Source organism: Acomys minous (genome assembly GCF_964271855.1).
Source record: "Acomys minous genome assembly, chromosome: 12".
NCBI classification, from domain to species: domain Eukaryota; kingdom Metazoa; phylum Chordata; class Mammalia; order Rodentia; family Muridae; genus Acomys; species Acomys minous.
In genome coordinates this window covers 1,123,225-1,144,227 of record NC_140493.1, presented here as the reverse complement: position 1 = coordinate 1,144,227, position 21,003 = coordinate 1,123,225, and the positions used below count along the sequence as shown (strand labels likewise).

General features: G+C 47.3%; 1 protein-coding gene across 5 annotated transcripts; it reads left to right on the top strand.

Moving 5' to 3' along the window:
- Window positions 1-48: 48 nt before the first annotated feature.
- SP1 (Sp1 transcription factor) lies at window positions 49-20,495 on the top strand. Of its 5 annotated transcripts, XM_084749602.1 has the most exons (7): window positions 49-187; window positions 1,606-1,766; window positions 2,044-3,556; window positions 11,774-11,939; window positions 14,094-14,293; window positions 14,732-15,000; window positions 15,807-20,495. In XM_084749602.1, exons 1-7 carry the CDS (start codon window positions 181-183, stop codon window positions 15,807-15,809), a joined length of 2,319 nt encoding a protein of 772 aa, XP_084605728.1. In that variant the 5' UTR covers window positions 49-180; the 3' UTR covers window positions 15,810-20,495. The 5 variants fall into 5 exon arrangements, with proteins under 5 accessions (XP_084605728.1, XP_084605729.1, XP_084605725.1 ...); XM_084749603.1 differs by having other exon boundaries at window positions 2,188-3,556; window positions 14,732-20,495; XM_084749599.1 differs by having other exon boundaries at window positions 14,732-20,495.
- Window positions 20,496-21,003: the final 508 nt, after the last annotated feature.

The following is a 21,003-nucleotide window of genomic DNA, read 5'->3' as shown; positions in this document are numbered from 1 at the left end:
GGGCGGGGCAGCAGATAAGGGGCGGGGACGAGGCCGGGCTTGTGGCGCGCTGCTCCCTCCTCCTTACCCCCCCCTCCCTGTCCGGTCCGGGTTCGCTTGCCTCGTCAGCGTCCGCGTTTTCCCCGGCCCCCCCCTACCCCCCCGGGCAGGACCCCTTGAGCTCGCCCCTCAGCTGCCACCATGAGCGGTAAGGAGGAGTCCACTCCGCGCCTGGGGGTGGGAGGGGAGTGAGGGGGCGCGCGCGAGGGCCGACCGGGCGGTCCCCGCTGTGAGGGGGGGCGGGCGGGAGGCGGCGGCGGCGGCCTTGGTCCCGCCCGGGGCGGAGGGAAGGGAGGGAGAAGGGGCAGTGGCGGGGCCTCGGAGGAGGAGGGGGATGGGCCACCCGCCCCGGGGGAGGGGGCAGCGTGGCCTCGCCCGCCCCCTGCCCGCCCCGGCCACGGGGGACGGGCCTTACCCCCCACTACTCGGCCGGCCGCCTGAGGCTCCTCCCGTCGGGGGCTGGCGCCGCGGGGGCGGCCCGACCAGCGCAGGCCCCGCCTGGGCCAACCGCCTCCCCGGTCCGCCCTCCGGTGGCCGCCTGCCCCACGCCCTCCCCCGCACCCCCGTAAATCTCCCTTCCCCCCCATCCGACCCGCCCTTTCCACGCCCCTCACCCCGAAACCGCCCCTTCCTCCTAGGGCCCGCCCCTCGGCCCCAAACCTGGGTTCTAAGCCCTGGACCACTTAGGCCCTCTACCTGTGTTCTCAGACGTTTCCCCATCTGCCCTTACCGTCTACAGTTTCTCTTTTCCCTTCCCGTTTTATCGTTTTTCTGTTGTGTTTGTTTGTTTTACGTTTGCTTTTTCTCCATCTCTTTTATTCCTAATTTTAGCATACTTTCCATCCACCCACATGTTTGGTCTCCTTTTCCCTCCCAGGATGCTCTTTTCTTTTTGTTGAGACACGGGGTCTGTGTGGTACTCCTTGGCTTGGAACTTACTACCCAGAGCAGGCTGGCCTCAAACTTTTCTTCGCTATCTTCCTCCTAGGCGCAACTTTTTTAGCATTCCTGAGACACTGGCCTCAAATTCCCTTTTCCAAAAATCCTGTCTTGTTTGAGCGCCGGTCTCACTCTGTAGGCCTGGCCTACCTAGAACTGGTTAACCACCTGCATCACCCTTCCAAGTCCTGATATCACAGGTGTGAGTCACCACACCTGGCTTCCAGAGCACTTTGTGAGTGATTTCTGGTGTCAGTTTTGTGTATGGACAATATTAGCCTGTCCTGCATGCCTAGAGCTCTGGCATCCTAGTTTACTGTGTAGCTGAGAATTACTTTGAACACTCTCTCTCTCTTTTTTTTTTTTTTTTTTTTAGTCAGGGTTTCTCTCTGTAGTCTTGGCTGTAGACCAGACTGGCCTCAAACTCAACAGGGATCCGCCTGCCTCTGCCTCCCAAGTGCTGGATTAAAGGCGTGTACCACCACCACCAGGATTAGGCCCTATTTTCTTTAAGCTAATACTTCTTTTTAAACCGTATTTTCAGTCATTGTTGCTTATCAACCCCTTAATTTTAAAGCTCAGGGTGTTTTTCCCCCTCCACATAAATTGTTTTATAATTATTTTTAGACCAAGATCACTCCATGGATGAAGTGGCAGCCGTGGTGAAGATTGAAAAAGGTGTTGGTGGCAATAGTGGGGGTAACGGTAATGGTGGTGGTGCCGCCTTTCCCCAGGCTCGAAGCAGCAGCACAGGCAGCAGCAGCAGCAGTGGTGGCGGAGGAGGGCAGGTGAGTGATGACGGATGGGGAAGGTGTTGGAGGGTCTAGATATTCTTAGAACTTCCCTAATGAAAAACTTGGGGAAAAATATAGTGCGGAAGTACACACAGATAGATAGGTGATCTAGAGGATCCCCAAAAATGAAAGTTGGAACAACACACCCAAGCGAGCATTTTGTTTGTGGTTTTTGCTCTTTACATGCCTGCACCGTTGCTGTTTGTTTGTTGGATACTGCCCCTAGGCTGGCTGTCCGGTGCCACTAACTGCTCTCCTCTCTTCTGGCCAGGAATCCCAGCCGTCTCCTTTGGCTCTGCTGGCAGCAACCTGCAGCAGAATTGAGTCACCCAATGAGAACAGCAACAACTCCCAGGGTCCGAGTCAGTCGGGGGGCACAGGTGAACTTGACCTCACAGCCACACAACTTTCACAGGGTGCCAATGGCTGGCAGATCATCTCTTCCTCCTCTGGGGCTACCCCTACCTCAAAGGAACAGAGTGGCAACAGTACCAACGGCAGCAATGGCAGCGAGTCTTCCAAGAATCGCACAGTCTCTGGTGGGCAGTATGTTGTGGCTGCTACACCCAACCTACAGAACCAGCAAGTTCTGACAGGCCTGCCTGGAGTGATGCCTAACATTCAGTATCAAGTAATCCCACAGTTCCAGACTGTTGACGGGCAGCAGCTTCAGTTTGCTGCCGCTGGGGCCCAAGTGCAACAGGATGGCTCTGGTCAGATACAGATCATACCGGGCGCAAACCAGCAGATCATCACAAACAGAGGAAGTGGGGGCAACATCATCGCTGCTATGCCCAACCTGCTCCAGCAGGCTGTGCCCCTCCAGGGCCTTGCTAACAACGTGCTCTCAGGACAGACGCAGTACGTGACCAACGTCCCAGTGGCCCTGAATGGGAACATCACCTTGCTGCCCGTCAACAGCGTGTCTGCAGCTGCCTTGACTCCTAGCTCTCAGGCAGCCACCATCAGCAGCTCTGGATCCCAGGAGAGCGGCTCACAGCCTGTCACCTCGGGGACTGCCATCAGTTCTGCCAGTTTGGTGTCCTCACAAGCTAGTTCCAGCTCCTTCTTCACCAACGCCAGTAGCTACTCAACAACTACTACCACCAGCAACATGGGGATCATGAACTTCACCACCAGCGGGTCATCGGGGACCAGCTCTCAAGGCCAGACACCCCAGAGGGCTGGTGGGCTGCAGGGCTCTGAGTCTCTGAGCCTCCAGCAGAACCAGACCTCGGGAGGCTCACTGCCAGGAAGTCAGCAGAAAGAGGGAGAGCAGAGTCAGCAGGCACAGCAGCAGCAGCAGATTCTTATTCAGCCTCAGCTAGTTCAGGGGGGACAGGCCCTCCAGGCTCTCCAATCACCATTGTCAGGGCAGACCTTCACAACTCAAGCTATTTCCCAGGAAACCCTGCAGAACCTCCAGCTGCAGGCTGTTCAAAATTCTGGTCCCATCATCATCCGGACACCAACAGTGGGGCCCAATGGACAGGTCAGTTGGCAGACCCTGCAGCTGCAGAATCTTCAGGTTCAGAACCCACAGGCTCAGACAATCACCTTGGCCCCTATGCAGGGCGTTTCCTTGGGGCAGACTAGCAGCAGCAGTACCACCCTTACACCCATTGCCTCAGCTGCCTCCATCCCTGCTGGCACCGTCACGGTGAACGCCGCTCAGCTCTCCTCCGTGCCGGGCCTGCAGACCATCAACCTCAGTGCGTTGGGAACTTCAGGGATCCAGGTGCACCAGCTCCCAGGCCTGCCTCTGGCTATAGCAAACACCCCAGGTAAGACAGCCGTTCTGTAGCATTTATCACAAACTCACCCTGATACTTCACTGTTGAGTCTAAAAGGGGAAATAGAGTTTTCTGAGATGTTCCCTCAATCACACACGCAAGTAGGTGTAAAATGCTTTTTTCAAGACATTTGGAGCTGAATCAATGGAAACTTCTTTTCAGTTGATCTGATGAGAAATGAGCACTTCTGGGAAGTGTGGTCTCTCCTTCCCAGTGATTTTGGTACCACAAAATAAAGCCTGGCTCACTTTCCGCATGGCATCAGGTAGTAAATGCTTTAGGTCTTTACATCCATGTGTATTCACAGCCATATTTCATATTCTTTTTGGTTTTCCCCTCACTCAGCAGTGATTGGGATTGAATATATGGCCTTCTGAATCTCCTGTACACTAGCTGATGTTTCCCTAACCTCTTGGTTTGCAATTTATTTATTTATTTATTTTTGGTTTTTCAAGACAGGGTCTCTCTGTGTAGCCTTGGCTGTCCTGGACTCGCTTTGTAGACCAGGCTGGCCTCGAACTCACAGCGATCCACCTGCCTCTGCCTCCCGAGTGCTGGGATGCCTGTGCCACCACGCCGGGCTTGCAATTTATTTTTTAAAAACACCCCTTTAAGAATGTAAAACTGGGTGCTGGAGAGATGGTTCAGTGGTTAAGAGCACTGCCTGCTTTTCCAAAGGATCTGGGTTCAATTCCCAGCACCCACATGGCAGCTCACAACTGTCTATAACTCCAAGATCTGACACCCTCACACCAACGCACATAAAAAAAAAAAGGAATGTAAAACTGAGCCAGGCGATGGTGACGCACACCCTTAATCCCAGCGCTAGGGAGGCAGAGGCAGGTGGATTTCTGTGAGCTCAAGGCCAGTGTGGTTTACAGAGCGAGTTCCAGGACAGCCGAGACTACACAGAGAAACTCTGACTGGAAAAAACAAAAACAAAAACAAAAAAAAAAGAATATAAAACTGGGCGTGGTAGTGCACGCCTTTAATCCCAGAACTCGGTGGCAGAGGCAGGTGAATCTTTTGAGTTCGAGGACAGCCAGGGCTACACAGAGAGACCTTGTCTCAAAAAAACTAGAGTGGATCTCTGAGCTCAAGGGCAGCCTGATCTACAGTTTCAGGAGAGGTAGAGAGATCCTGTATCAAAACAAAAACAAAAATTGTAAAGCTGGGACTGGAGAGGTAGATAGTTTAGCAGTTAAAAGCGCTGCCTGCTCTTTGAAAGGACGTGGGCTCAGTCAGTACCCAGCACCTCGTGTTGGCTGACAACTGTGACTCCAGTCCCAGCAGATCCAACTTCTCTTTCTTCTGGCCTACTTGGCCTTGTGTGAATGTGATGCACTGATACACATTCAGGCAAGCCCTGATATACATAAAATAAAAGTAAAATCTCAGATAAATAGAATGTGGCGCCAAGCCTTGAATTGATGCTCACTGGTAGAGTGCATGTGTCCAGATCGTGGATTCATCTCTAGCACCATACCAGAAAATTATTTAGTTTTGAGACAGTTTTTCCAGATAGCACCGGGTGTCCTGGAGCTAGCCCTGTAGACTACGCTGGCTTCAAACTCAGAGACCTACCACACGTGGCTGCCTTGCTTTTCTTGATTGTCCTTTTGTTTATGTTTACTGACGATTTTGTGTGATTAAGTATGTTGGAAACATTCCATCTTGATACGGCATAGCATCTAGGGTAGCACCTACTCCCACAGTGACAGGTGCTGCAGCTCCCCACATCTTGGTTCAGAAAATGAGCTCTGTGGGTGCAGAGCTCTGTTACAGATTGTGATGATGATTCCAACCTAACGTTTTCTCATGAGTTAAACTCATAATTGGGGAGAAAATGACTTAATGGATCCCAGAAAGGTTTGTGTGTGTGTGTGTGTGTATTTATGTGAATGTATTTATATCTATGTGTTTATGCAGTTTGGGTGGGTGGGTGCCCCAGGAAGCCGGAAGAGGTCATCTGGTTTCCCTGGGGCTGGAATTCCACCTGTACTATGGGGTGCTGGGAACCAAAGTCTTGCCCTCTGAAAAGACAGCCAGTGCTTTTAACCACTGAGCCATCTCTCCAGCCTCAGAAAGATTTTCAACAAGATGAGTTTCTGGTTTGTTTTTTTTTTTTATTTTTGAGACAGTTTTGGCTGTCCTAGAGCTCTCTTTGTAGGCCAGCTGAACTCCAAGAGTCTGCCTGCCTGTCTCCTGATTTTCCTAGTTGGTCTTTAACACCCTACTTTCTGTGTAAGCTTGTTTTTGTTTTTGTTTTTCAATTTTTATTTATTTATACAGTATTCTGACTGAATGTGTGCCTACACACCAGACAAGAGCACCAGATCTCATTATAGGTGGTTGTGAGCCACCATGTGGTTGCTGGGAATTGAACTCAGAACATTTGAAAGAACTGACAGTGATAAGATTGGTCTTTTTGTTTGTTTGTTTGTTGTTTTTTTTTTGAGACAGGGTTTCCCTGTGTAGCCTTGCCTGTCCTGGACTCATTTTGTAGACCTCAAACTCACAGAGATCTGCCTGCCCCTGCCTCCTGAGTGCTGGCACTAAAGGTGTGAGCCACCATGCCCAGCCTTTTCATACCCCTCCCCCCCCTCCCCCCCCACCCGCACCTTCTCCCCCCCCCCCCCCCAAGACATAGTTTCTCTGTGTAACCCTTGCTGTCCTGGACTCCCTTTGTAGACCAGGCTGGCCTCGAACTCACAGCGATCCACCTGCCTCTGCCTCTCAAGTGCTGGGATTAAAGGCATGTGCCACCACGCCCAGCTAATCCTTTTTTTTCCCTAAGAGAAGTTTCAATGTCAATGTTAATTACTCAGGGTGGCTTCAAATATTCTGCTCAAGTGATGCACCTGTTTCAACTTTGCTTAACTCCTGGCCAGTTAGGACGACAGCTGTGTGTGTGTGGTTTTTTGAGACAGGGTTTTCCTGTGTAGCCCTGGCTGTCCTGGAACTTGCTGTGTAGACCAGGCTGGCCTTGCACTCACGGAGATGTGCCTTCCTTGCCTCCTGAGTGTGCCACCTCAACTGCTGGTTACAAATGTATGGGGGTAAAGTTTATAAAAGCTGAACTCAACAGCCTGGAAATGGGACACTTGCTAGGTAATATATACCAGCATGGTGGTCCTCTCTGTTCTTGAGGTCGGTTGAGTTTTGGCAATTAGAGGAGAGGAGATGGCAGCATTGTCCCAGCTGGCGATCTGGATCCTTGCAGTGTCTAGAAGGCCTGTCACGGAAGCTCTGGAGCACAGCTGGGAGGCCTCGACATGGCTCCATCGTGCTTCGGGTCAGAGGTCAGGGCTTCCTTCTTGTTGGTGATGGTCTAGAAACATTTTTTTTAAAAAAGTGCGTGCCCGTGATTGTGGAGTTTAGGACAGCTGTGGACTTTTCTTCCAGCTTTAAGTAAGCCCCAGGTGTTGTGCTCAGGGGCCGCGCTGCTCACAAGCACCTTTGCTGAGGAGCCATCTTATTGGCCTGGAAAGGTCATTTTGTAAGTAAAGATTGTTTTCTTGATTAATATGCTTTTGAAGATACATGTGGTTAATTAATTAATTGTTATTTTTAAAGACCAAGTACCTTAAGGGCACAGACAGGGTTTTTTTTTTGTTTTTTTGTTCCCCCACCCCCCCAGTTTTTCAAGACAGGGTCTCTGTGTAGCCTGGGTTGTCTGAGACTCCCTTGGCCTCAAACTCACAGAGAGCTGCCTGCCCCTGCCTCCCGCGTGCTGGGAGTAAGGCGTGCGCACCGCATCCCGCTCTTGACTGTGCTTCATGTGCGTTGGTGTTTCTGTCTGTGAGAGTCGGGGCCCCTGGACACTAGAATTCCAGATGTTTGTGAGCCACCACGAGGGCGGGGGCAGAGCCCAGGGAGAGCAGCCAGGGCTTAACCACAGCCACCTTCCTGCCCCATAGGTACAAAACTTGTAAGTGAATCTTGGAGATTGGTCGCAGATCTGGATTATAATTTGAATTTGTTTGTTTTGAGACAGGGTTTCTCTGTGTAGCTGCAGCTGTCCTGGAACTCACCCTGTAGACCAGGCTGGCCTTGAACTCACAGAGACCCAGCTGCTTCTGCTTTCCAAGTGCTGGTAGTGCACCCTATAGCTTGAATTTTTACATGTGCTTCCATATTTTTAGGCTTTGAGTTGTTTAAGGAAACTGGGCGGCATTACTTGTGATACAAGTTTGGGTTTATATATCTAACTTTTTTGTGTGCCTACCTTTTCACCTATGTGCAAAAGAAACAATAGCTGAACTACTCTGAAGTGGTGTTTTTTATTTATTTTTTTTTAATCAGTAAATACCTAGATCACAACAAAGATCTATTTTTAAGATTTATTTTTATTATTTTATGTGTATGAGTGTTTTGCCTGCATGTGCATCTGTGTAACACATGTGTGCTTGATTTTCAAGGGGATGGTGAGCCTCCAAGTGGATTTTGATCTTTTAAAGATTTATTTATGCTGGGGGCCGCGGGGTGATGGTGGCGCACACCTTTAATCCAGCACTCAGAGGCAAAGACAAGTGAGTTTGAGGCCAGCGTGGTCTACAAAGCGAGTCCAGGACAGCTAAGGCTACACAGAGAAACCTTGTCTCAAAAAAACAAAACAAAACAAAAAAAAGATTTGTTTACTTATTATTATGTATGCAGTGCTCTGTCTGTGTGTACACCTGCTCACCAGCAGAGGGAACCAGATCACATAGATGGTGTGTGCCACCGTGTGGGTGCTGTGAATTGAACTCAGGACCTCTGGAAGAACAGCCAGTGCTCTTTAACTGCTGAGCAATCTCTGCAGCCCCCAAAGATTAGCTTCTTAAGAGGTAAGGGAGCTTACAGCCTGGCAGGTGTGGCCACACAACCCTGACACTCAGGGCTCTGGGTGTTGTCTTCAGGTCTCCTTTTGCTTTGTTTCAGTTTGTTTGCTCGTTTGTTTGTTTGTTTCGAGACAGGATTTCTCTGTGTAGCCCTGGCTGTCCTGGATTGATTTATAGACCAGGCTGGCCTGGAACTCACAACGATCCTCCAGCCTCTGCCTCCCAGAGTTTTTGGATTACAGGCGTGGGCCACCATGCCTGGCTAAATTGTCATTGAAAGTACACAGTAGCCAAGAATGGTGGCTGGTGCCCATAATCCCAGCAGCTGGGAAGCTGAGGCAGTTATTGTTCTGTTTTGTTTGTTATGACACTATCTGAGGCTCAGGCTGTCACTGAATTTATCATGTAGCAGGGACTTGAGACTGACCGTATTCCTCTGCTGCACTTTGCGAATGCCACAGTTACAGGCATGTAGCATCATGACCTACCTTTCTTTTCTGTTTTGTTTTTCAAAAACACATGGTTTCATCTTTGTAGCCCTGGATTTCCTGGAAATTCACTTTATAAGACCAGTCTGGCCTAGAACTCAGATCTGCATGCCTCTGCCGCCTCAGTGTTGGGATTAAGGGCGTGCACTACCACTGCCTGGTTTGCCTAACCTTTCTAATCTGTACCCTTATGTTCATGACAAATGACTAAACTCTAAACTCAGCCTTACTTAGATTTGATGGAGAGACTTCCAAAATAGCTTCCATGTTTCTAAAATCTGTGCAGTCACCCTTCTATTTTCTTTTTGTCTTAAACCTGTGCAGAAGGCTGGTTGGTTAAACCTCCACCTCATTTAGTCACAGTGACATCTGCTGGTGAAAGTTAGCACTGTTTCCTGATCGCTTAGCTCTCAAGAAAACTACAGGGGCCGGAGAGATAGCTCAGCAGTCAAGAGCACTGTCTGCTGTTCCAAAGGTCCTGAGTTCAATTCCCAGCAACCACATGGTGGCTCACAACCATCTATATGCGCATCTGATGCCCTCTTCTGTCATGCGGGTATACATGCAGATAAAGCAGTCCTATACATAAAATAAATAAATATTAAAAAAAAAAACTACCCCCACCCCCACCCCCCCAAATAAGCCGGGCACAGTGGCAAGGTAGAGGCAGGTGGGTTTCTGTGAGTTTGAGGCCAGTCTGCTCTACAAAGTGAGTTTAGGTCAGCCAAAGACTACACAGAAAAAAAGTGTCTTGAAAACCTCCCCCTATCCCTGCCCCCCCCCTTTTTTTGTTTTTTGTTTTGTTTGTTTTTGTTTTTGTTTTTGTTTTCCAGACAGGGTTTGTCTGTGTAACTTTGGCTGTCCTGGACTCGCTTTGTAAACCAGGCTGGCCTCGAACTCACAGCAATCCGCCTGCCTCTGCCTCCTGAGTGCTGGGATTACAGGCGTGTGCCACCGCGCCCGGCCTTTTTGTTTTGTTTTGTTTTTAGAGACAGGGTTTCTCTGTGCAGCCTTGGCTGCCCTGGACTCACTTTGTAAACCAGGCTGGCCTCGAACTCACAGCAATCCACCTGCCTCTGCCTCCCGAGTGCTGGGATTATAGGCATGCGCCACCAAGCCCAGCTCCCAAAATGTTTTTTATTTATTTTATGTTTATGTTTTTTTCCCCTAAGTGTATGTTTGTGTACCATGTGGGTGCCTGGTGCCATAGGAGGCAGAAGAGGGTGGGTATCAGACATCCTGCAGCTGGAGTCAGGTGGTTGTGAGCAGCTGACGCGGGTGCTGGGAATCTGACCCAGCCAGTCCTCTCAGCCTTCCTAACGCTGCGGTCCTTTATTGCAGTTCCTCATGTTGTGGTGCCCCAGCAATAAAATTATTTTCAGAGCCAGGTGCTGATGGTGCGCACCTTTAATCCCAGCACTTGGGAGACTAAGGCAGGCAGATCGCTGTGAGTTCAAGGCCAGCCTGGTCTACAAAGGGGGTCTAAGGACAGCCAAGGCTACAAAGAAAAATTTTGTCTTGAAAAAAAATTATTAGCCGAGCGTGGTGGCGCACACCTTTAATCCCAGCACTTGGGAGGCAGAGGCAGGCGGATCCCTGAGTTTGAATGAGATCTGGTGCCCTCTTCTGGCATGCAGGAATACACGCAGGCAGAGCACTGTATACATAATAAGATATAAATCTTTTTTTAAAAGTCTATAGGCCATTTTCTTGGTTAATGACTTAATATGGGAGGACCAGCACCTGGGGCCTGGGCCTCTCCTGGGTGGGTGGTCCTAGATGCTTTAAGAAAACAATGACCATGCCTTGGAGATTAAGTGGATCCTGCTTCTTGGTTCCTGCCTTGTTCCTCGTTCCTCCTGCTCTGATGTCCCTCCTGATGAAGTATGACCTAAGAGTTCTAAGACGAGCTTGTACCAAGTTGGTTTTTTTCACCATGGCAATTATCACAGCAGGATGACAGATAGGGCTGGGTATGGTTAATCCCTGCACTTGGGAGGCAGAGGTAGGTGAGTTTGGGTCTAGCCCGGTCTACAAAGCAAGTCCAGGACAGCAAAGGCTACACAGAGCTACCCTGTCTCAAACCCAGCACCCCTTAAAAAAAAAAAAAAAAAAAGATGACAGCTAGGAAACCAGAAACCTCATTGGAGTTTTTGGAAATACATGGAAACTTAGCTTTTTTTACTGGGAGAATGCTTGTGTAGAGGACCTCAGCTCAGTTCCAGAATAGTGTTTTGTTTTACAGTTACTGCCGTCTTAATTTCATCATGTTTTAGTAATTCCCAAGTTTGGACTCTTAGTGACCTCCTTGGAAGGTTGTGGCTTAGCCACACTTCTTTTCTTTGAAGAAACTGAAAAGATCTCTAACATCCATAGTTGTTGCAAAAATTGATGCTAGAGGCAGCAGCTGGGTTTAGCCAAGACTGTCATTAAGCTGTGCCTCTGTTTTCCTAGTTTCTTTCATCACAGGAAGGCCAATCTTTAATTTATCTCATTGCTTAACTAGTACCATGTTTTAAGATTAAACTGTTCGTTTCTAAAATGGTTATTAAAGGGGGTGGAGAAGAAGTGCAGTATGATGTTGGTGTCCTGTTGGCCTCTGTCCTGACGTGAGTCCTGCCTGCTAGCCAAGGCTGTCAGCCTGGGAGTACTGTGGACTTAAACCTGTAGTTCTTTTTTTTTTTTTTTTTTTTTTTTTAGTTTTTCAAGAAAGGGTCTCTCTGTGTAGCCCTGGCTGTCCTGGACTCACTTTGTAGACCAGGCTGGCCTCGAACTCACAGAGATCCACCTGCCTCTGCCTCCCGAGTGCTGGGACTAAAGGCGTGCAGCTATGTCAGGTTTCTCGCAGGTGTTCTGTCCTACCCACTGCCACATTTCTCCTTCTCCTTGTATTTCAGGTGATCATGGAGCTCAGCTTGGCCTTCATGGGCCTGGTGGTGATGGGATCCATGATGAGACAGCTGGTGGAGAAGGAGAAAACAGCCCTGACCCACAGCCCCAAGCTGGGCGGAGGACTCGACGGGAAGCATGTACATGCCCCTACTGTAAAGACAGCGAAGGAAGGTGCGTTCGTCTTCTTGAACACGGAATTTGACAGGGCTTCTCCATGTAGCCTTGTCTGGCCTAGAACTAGCTCTGCAGACCAGGCTGGCCTCAAACTTGAGATCCACCTGCCTCTGTCTCCTGAGAGCTGCGATTAAAGGCATGTGGCACCACCATCTTTTTAAAAATATATAAATAAATTGAAACAAATGAAAATGTTGACGTAGAAATATGAGGAAAGTGTTTATTTTTACTACTTACGACAGAGGAGGGTCTGGCTGTGTAGCTCAGTTGGTAAAAGGTTTACCTAGCATTTATGAAGTCCTGAGTTTGAATCTCAGCACTGCATAAAGCAGTTATGGTCACACATGCCTGTAATCCCATGTTGGGTGACAATCTTTTCCTGGTGAGATATAGCACATAAATGTGTCTACTTGACCAAATATAGGAAGTGTATAAAGTGAGGGTTTTGGCACTAGATATATAAAGTTGAGGACATGACCACTCCAAGGTGTGATTGAGGGGAAGGTTTTTATTTTTATTTTATTTTTTTGGTTTTTCCAGACAGGATTTCTCTGTGTAGCCTTGGCTGTCCTGGTCTCATTTTGTAGACCAGGCTGGCCTCAAACTCACAGTGCCTCCCGAGTGCTGGGATTAAAGGTGTGAGCTACGAAGCCTGGCCCCAGATTCAGAAACTCTAAAGTCCTCTCTGGCCTATTAGCTCATGTTTGTCATGTGTGTCTGTGAGTACAGGGGCCCAAAGAGACCGGAGGCACCAGATCCCTGTAGCTGGAGTCACAGGTAGTTACGAACCAACCTGATGTGGGTGCTAGGAACTGAACTTAGGCACTGTGGAAGAGGAGCAAGTTCCTTTTTATTTATTTAATTATTTTTGGTTTTGTTTTGTTTCAAACAGTGTTTGTGTAGCCTTGGCTGTCCTAGATTCACTTTGTAGACCAGGCTGGCCTTGAACTGACAGCAATCTGCTTCTGCCTCCTGAGTGCTGGGATTAAAGGCCATCATGTGGTTGCTGGGAATTGAACTCAGGACCTCTAGAAGAACAGTCAGTGCTCTTAACCTCTGAGCTGCCTTTCCAGTGGTGCATGCCTGTAATCCCAGCACTCAGGGAGTCAGAGGTGGGTAGACTTTGTGAGTTCAAAGCCAGCTTGGTCTACAAAGTGAGTCCAGGACAGCCAAAGTTACATAGAGAAAGCCTATCTGAAAAACAAAACAAAACAAAACAAAAAAATGTTTAAGAAATACAAGCTGATGGGGCTAGAGAGATGGCTCAGGAGTTAAGAGCACTGTCTACTCTTCCAAAGGTCCTGAGTTTTAATTCCCAGCAACCACATGGTGGCTCACAGCCATCTATAATGAGGTCTGGTGCCCGCTTCTGTCATGCAGGCACACATACAAACAGAATACTGTACACACAATAAAAAAATAAATATTTAAAAAAGAAAGAAAGAAAGAAAAAAGAAATACAAGCTGGGTGTGCTGGTGCACCCCTTTAACATTAGTACTCAGGAGACAGAGGCTGGTATATCTCTGATTTCTAGGACAGAAACTCTGTCTCAAAAACAAAACAAAACAAAACCAAAGAAAAACAACAGGAGCTGGAACTGTGGCTTAGTGCCCAAGAATACTGGCTGCCCCTCCAGAGGACTGGTTTCAATTCCCAACACCCCTGTGGTACCTCACAACCATATTTAAGTTCAATTCCAGGGGACCTGTCATCCTCCTGAATTCCATGGGCACTACAGGAATGCTGTTGTGCACATAAACATGTGTAGACAAAGGACTCATAAACTTAAAAAAAAAAAAATGTTTTTCCAAACAGGGCTTCTCTGTGTATGGCTGTCCTGGAACTCATGGAGATCCACTGTCCTCTGCTGGGATTAAAGATGTGCACCACCTCGCCTGGCAAGCAAACAAACAAACAAATAAATAAATCTTAGTGACAAGTATGGTGGCACATACCTTTAATCCTAGCACTATGCAATCAGGCAGGTAGATCTCTTGAGTTCAAGGCCAGCCTGAGCTATTTAAGGCATTCCAGGACAGCCAGCTACATAGAACCTTTTTCAAAAAACAAAAGAATGGGTTAGGTAATTGCTGCTGAAACTTGTTGGGTCCTGTCTCCAGAGTGATAAATCATTATGTTCTCTTTCTTAGAGGTTCTGGAGATCCTGGCAAAAAGAAACAGCACATTTGTCATATTCAAGGATGTGGCAAAGTATATGGCAAGACCTCGCATCTCCGGGCACACTTGCGCTGGCATACTGGAGAGAGGCCATTCATGTGTAACTGGACATACTGTGGGAAGCGCTTCACACGATCGGATGAGCTTCAGAGACATAAACGCACACACACAGGTGAGTACGACCCAATGGAAAAGCCAGGCATGATGGTGCACGCCTGCCAATCCAGCACTCTGGGAGGAAGAGTGGGTGGGTCCCCAGAAGGAGGCAGAGGCCAGCCTGGTCTACAGAGGGAGTCCTGGACAGCCAAGGCTACACAGAGAAACCCTGTCTTGAAACTCACACCCACCAAACAAACAAAACCCCCCTCAAAAAAAAAAACCCAAGGCAAGAAAAATAGACAAAAAGAGAAAACATGAAATGCCTCTGAAGTAACTGAAATTTCTGAACAATGTGCAAGTGAAACTGTGGTGTCCCAGAGCAGTCTGGAAGGTTTGAGGAGGAGCTCATTTCAAGTGGGATTTGGAAGGACACATACATAGCAAGCAACCACATCCTTGTTCTGACTGCCTTTTGGCTAAGTTTTTTTGTTTTTTGTTTTTTTAAATCTAGGAGAGAAGAAATTTGCCTGCCCTGAGTGCCCTAAGCGTTTCATGAGGAGTGACCACCTGTCAAAGCACATCAAGACTCACCAGAACAAAAAGGGAGGCCCAGGAGTAGCCCTGAGTGTGGGCACTCTGCCCCTGGACAGTGGGGCAGGTTCAGAAGGCAGTGGCACCGCCACTCCATCAGCCCTTATTACCACCAACATGGTAGCCATGGAGGCCATCTGTCCAGAGGGTATTGCCCGTCTTGCCAACAGTGGCATCAACGTCATGCAGGTGACAGAGCTACAGTCCATTAATATCAGTGGCAATGGTTTCTGAGATTAGATACCCAGGCCAAAGACATATGGGCCAACACCCACCAAGCCTGGGGTGCAAGGTAGCATGGGTCCAAGAGACACGTGGAAGAGAGAGCCATGAGGCATTACTATGCTTGGTGGTGGGATGAATTGGGCGGGGGGGTTCAAGAGAAGAGATGGGATTGTGGCACCCATATATGTCACTGGTGACTCCTTGAAAATGGAAAATAGTGAAAGTTCTGTTGGTGCCACCCTTTGATAAGCATTTATTTCATCCCTGATTCTTCTTACACTTCTTGCCCCAGCCTCCCCTTCCTGCGTTTTCCCTCTGCGCTCTCCCATGGTGGATCTCCCCGCCCCCTTCCTAAAGCCATCATGCCTTGATAAATATATAGATCATTGAAATACTTTTTAACAAAAACAGATTCTATATTATATATATATATATAAATATATAGAGATGCTTTCACAGGGGCTGGCTGGGAGGAGGAAAAAGACCATTCTGTGACCAAAATACCTTGGTCATTTTTTTTTTAATTGCCTTATTTCTCAATGGCTGAGCCTTATCATGACACATCAAGCTTTTCTATAAATGTTGTCCTGGCATCCCACCAGAGTAAGCATTCATACGCTCTGCTTTTAGTTCATATATACATATATAATGTGTCTTATTTCTTAGTTTTGTCGTTTTACTTGGGATTAGCTCCTTGCGCTTCTTTCCTGACTCGGTCCTTTTTGTCTCCCCTTTCCTCACATGATCACTTCCTGTGTTGTTTTTGACAGTGACCCCTGGGTTAGGCACGTCCATCAATATTTTAAAGACTGATTACAGCAGCAGAATGGAAAAGCCTTGAAGTGCAGTCTGATGCTTGCAGTGGCAGTGGAGGGAGTGTTCAGAATACTACTGACGCAGGCACCTCTCCGTGCTGCAGAGTCGGAACCACCTCCCTTGTTAGCTGCTCTGAACATCAGAAACCAGAAGTCTTTCTGTGGAATTGTGTAAAAGGCCCATGGAGGGAAGTAATCTGTGGAAGCTGTCAAAAAATGGCCACATGGTAGGCAGCCGTTTCCAGTAGGAAAAAGATGTTCTCAGAAGAGGAAAGAACTCCTAGTCTCGGGTTCAAAAGTTAGTGGAATTATTTGGATTTCAGTATCGTTGTCTTCCAAATAGCTCTAAGCCTTAATGGTTGGGCTTCTGAGTTCTCAGTTCCTCCTTTGAACATGTCTGTAGTTCCTTCCTCCTAGTGCTAAGGAGCATCAGCCAGTGACTGATCCGACTGCCCATTCTGTAGCGCGCAAGGCTGTGCCCGTGGCAGAGTGCTTCTTTAAAAAGGCGTCTCCCTCAGCTCTTCCTTGTATGTACTTGGGTGGTTCCTAAGGGACAGGGAAGCACACAATCATGGGAACGGTAGCCCAGAACAAAACGAAATCTTGTCTTACCACTGTGGATTGTAGGAGAGATTGGGGCAAAGACCCTGCTTTCTCCGTGACTGATTCCAGAAGAGACTGGTCCAAACATTATCGGCAGGGAGACTCAGCACATGTGATGCTGAGACAAGCACAGCAGAATTGTCCTCAAGGCCCGGCCATGAAAGCATTGTCTCTCTTGACCTTCTGGTGTCTTGTCAGAGAGCTCTTCACTGTGAGGAAGTGTGGGAGTGGTTGTGTATGTGTGAAATCTATTAGGTTGGGGATAGGTTTTCTGTTAGCCAATATTTAAAGAGACCTGCAATAAAAAATTCCCCCGATCTGATAGAGAAACTGAACTGGTTGTGTATGACTGTGTATGTGGCCGTGTGTCTGTCCTGTGCCTATCTACATGCAGATGAGAACTTATATTTGAAATTGTTGGAAATGAATTCAGATCAAAATGCCGTGCAGGTCCATTATCTAGAAGTTGGTCCTGGCCCCTGGGCGTGCTCCTGAGGCCAGCTCTCACAGCTCTGCATGGGTTGGGTATCCTAGTGCACTTTCTGAAGAAGAGACTATTTTTGTGTTTGAAAATGAAATCAACATCCAAATCTATAGTGGAGTCCTTGTTCTAAACTCTTTATCTTGGCTACAAATAGATTATACTATTACTATACATTTTATGTAAATTCCATCTAAACTAGGTTCTTGGTAAGTTTGTGGTGGTGTTAGTCTGAAATACAATAGCTGTTAATCTTGTAACATTGGTCTATTCCATTTGGTCCTTTCTGTTCAGACTTAATAATACTGTTATTAAGACTCAGGAAATATTTCGAGGGACTTTCTCCAAATTACAGATTATTAATGTTGAAGTAAAAGCTATCCATCCTCAGCCACCGTCACGCCTCTTACTCCTAAAGAAAAACAGAACCTAATCCTTGCTCTTCGTATCTATGTGATCGTGGACCTTGACATCTCCGGAGGAAGGGGGAGGCCAGCTCACTGGAGTGTGCAGTGCTTGCTAGATATTTCAGGGATAGAATCTCCAGTATGAGGGATCAAGTAGAAGCTGCCTTAGTGATGCCAAGGGCTATGAGCCTCAGACAAGCCATTTGATAATGGTCTCTCTCCTGTGTGTGAAAAGCTGCCTCATTCACATCACCATGAGCTGATTCACACAGAGTCTCTCTGCTTTTTTATTTCCTTTCCCAGTGTCTTATTTGACTCTAAAATAGAAACAGTTTCTGCTTTTGTCTCCCTGTTTTATGAGCCGCTCAGCCCTTTTCACAGTAAAGAGACTACATTCCTCAAGTTAGGGTCTCACTACTGAAAATTAACCTCCCCCCAACTTTTGGCCATCAGAATTTAACATAATTGGCATGCATACTGATTCTGAAATTCTTTTCATTATCTTTTTGTTATTTGGTTTGTGATTTTTTTGTGGTTTTTTTTTTTCTTGAGACAGGGTTTTACTCTGTAGCCTAGGCTAGCCTGGAATTCACTATGTCACTCAGACTGGCCTTGAGCTTTGGATAATTTTTTTTCCACCCAAATATTGGGATTACAGGTATATGCCTTTGTCATTTTTTTACTTAATTTTTAAAAATGACCTCACTTTGCAGTATGTTGGGTGACCACATAGTAGTCTTGTTTTTCTGTTCTGAACTAGGTCTGTCTATATAGCCATGGTTGGTCTGAATTTATATGTAGTTCAGCCTGGCCCTGAACTCAGAGATCTACCCACCTCTGCCTTTCGAGTGCTGATGTGACAGACATGTGCCTCCATGCCCAGCATAAGCAGTAACCCTGAGGTGTCACCCCCTTGTCCATTCATATTCATGTACACACTATTTGGCTGTGTCACCTTTGTCCTAGAAAGGACTGACCCATCATCTTCCTCCAGGGACCTCCCAGCAGGCACTCTTTTTGGGGGTGCTATTCAAAATGCAATATAATAGGTATTTCTTAGCCTGGTTTCAGAAAAAATAGAACCTTTAATCACAGAAAGTATAGACTGATGTATGGGATCAAGGTGTTATAATTTGGGGAGGGTTGGAGACTAAAGCTGTAAATTACTATGGCTGATTTATTTCTACTATACACATATATATTTTTTTGCTTTTGTATATCCTATATAGAAAACTAAGCATTGTATTTTTTTAACAAATCTGAGAAAGCACTATGAACTGCAGGTGTGTGGCTTTCAGAGTATATTTTGTATTGTTCATACATCACATTATGTGAATACTGGAAGCTACAGGTCTTTGTTAGGCCGCAATAAATTTGGATACTTTTTGAGGGGTTGTTTTGGGGGTGCTAATCAGGCCTCTGTTATACTTTGAGGGAGCCCTGGTGCTACATGATTAAAGCTTTCATTCAATTCTAAGTGCCCTGATTTCTGTTGGACCTTGGGATCAGATCAAAAGTGAGTCAGAGCTCAGGTACCAAGGAAATGGGGACAGTGTACCAGCCCCAGTTGAGGGCCCCTTTGCATGGCTTTGCTTTCCCTAGACAAAGTTGGGTAGCCCTGTGGGTTTGGAAGGAGAAATGCTTGAAATCTCAAGATTTAGAAAAGCCAGTAACGTACAAGAATAAAGGTGGCAGCGGTTGCTCTGGGAAAGGAGGGTATGGCACGTTTCCAACCCCGGAAAACATTGCTTTGAAGGCTGCTGATAAAACACGGCAGGCAGTTGCTTTGTTTTAGGAGACTGTTTTCTCTGGTGCCTCTCTTGGCTCTGCTTTGGGGGTACAGCTCTCATCTAGGAGGATGAGCAGACCTGTTGAGGTTGACCTGTTTCTTCTCTTTGTCTGCCTTCCTTAAACACCATCCCCCAGAAAGACATTAAGCAGCCTTTAGCTCAGGCTCCTACTCCCTCTTCCAGACTTGGCTCGCGTGCTATAGATCGAATGCTGAGAAGGGAGAGGAGGGCATTTCTTGGCTCCGTCCTTTCCCTAAGTCATCTTTGCTCTGACTTCCTTCTTTTTTTTTTTTTTTTTTAAAGTTTTTCTTTTTTTCGAGACAGGGTTTCTCTGTGTAGCCTTGGCTGTCCTGGACTTGCTTTGTAGACCAGGCTGGCCTCAAATTCAAAGCTATCCACCTGCCTCTGCCTCCCCAGTGCTGGATGTGCTCTGACTCGTTAAACCCAAGATATTTCCTCCACAGCACTCATTTGAGAGTGAAGTTTGTGACGTTTTGTTTTGTTTTTCCATCTGTCCCTTCTTCACCAAATGGCCTGACCTGACCTTTGTTGTTTCGGCTAAGAAAGTATAGGGAGCACGCGTCCTCAGCTCCTCTAAGCCCGAGCTCCTCATGGGGCTGAGTGGCACGACAAATTAGGCAGGGGCTACAGACAGAGGATTTCGGTACAGCCGCTTGTTGTGTGCTTTCCTATATCTTGCCTTCAGGAATCACACTGTGCCTTCTCCGCTAGGGAACTGATTCTCTCTACCCAGCTTTTCCAGTACTGCTCTTGAAAATTGTGGATAATGGCAGTTCTTCATATTTCTGATGATGCTTTTCTCCCAGTAGCATCCTAACAGCCCTTACCTAGCTAAAGACAGGGCACAAAGTCTGAAGAGAATATGTTGATACTGATCTGAGGAAACCAAAGGCAGCTGCCCTAGGGCCTGCTTCCCTCCCCCAAGTCTGTCATCCCACGGCAGAGGGGTAGTGCTCCAATCTGGTGCCTAAAAACCAGTTTCTTTCTTAATACTGGCAATAACCAGTCTCCATACCACTGTTGCCTTTAAACCTTTTAATCTCATGCTGTGTTTGTTGTGGGTTCCAATCCAGTTATCACCAGGGCTGTGTGGGTAAATCCTTCTGAACACTCACTCACTTTGTTCTCTGCCCTCACTCTTGTGTGCGTGTGATGTTAATCTCTTGTCTTCCTTCTTTTGTATCTTCCTTCTCTCTCTCCCCCTAACTTTGTTCCTGGTGTTTGGGGATCTCAATATCTCTTTCTCTATACCCTATCTCAGTCTCTCTGCCTTTTGTACAAAGATTAGTTTCAATGTAGTCTGTAGCTCCTTTGTAAACCAATTAAAATTTTTTTTAATAAACCATGTCTCTGGTGTATTGAGAGGGTTGGGAATGGGATGTTTGTGGTGAGTTTCTACTTTGAATCCGGCAGCTGCTGCAGCTGCACTCTATTGTACTTTCACACATTTTAATTAATGCATCAACTTCACACTTGAGGGTTCACCAACAGATCTGTGTGCTTTGGCTACATAGAGGTTTGAGGGACTTACAGGTCATGAGTTCATGTCCATAATCCCAGCACTGGGAAGGCTGAGTTCATGTGAATTCAAGAGTCCAGATTGGTCTACATAGGGAGTTCCAGGCTAGTTTGGAATCTGTCTCAGAAATACAAAAGTGGGAGTCAGGTGTGGTGGTGGTGCACTCCTTTAATCCCAGTACTTGAGCGGCAAAGGAAGGAAGAACTCTGAATTCCAGGATAGCCCGGGATACACAGAGAAACCCCTGTCTGGGGCGAAGGGGGGAGGGTGTTGCAAATGGGGAGGGAGCGAGGGCTCTAGAGTTCAAAGGTCAAGTACTTTGGCATTGTGC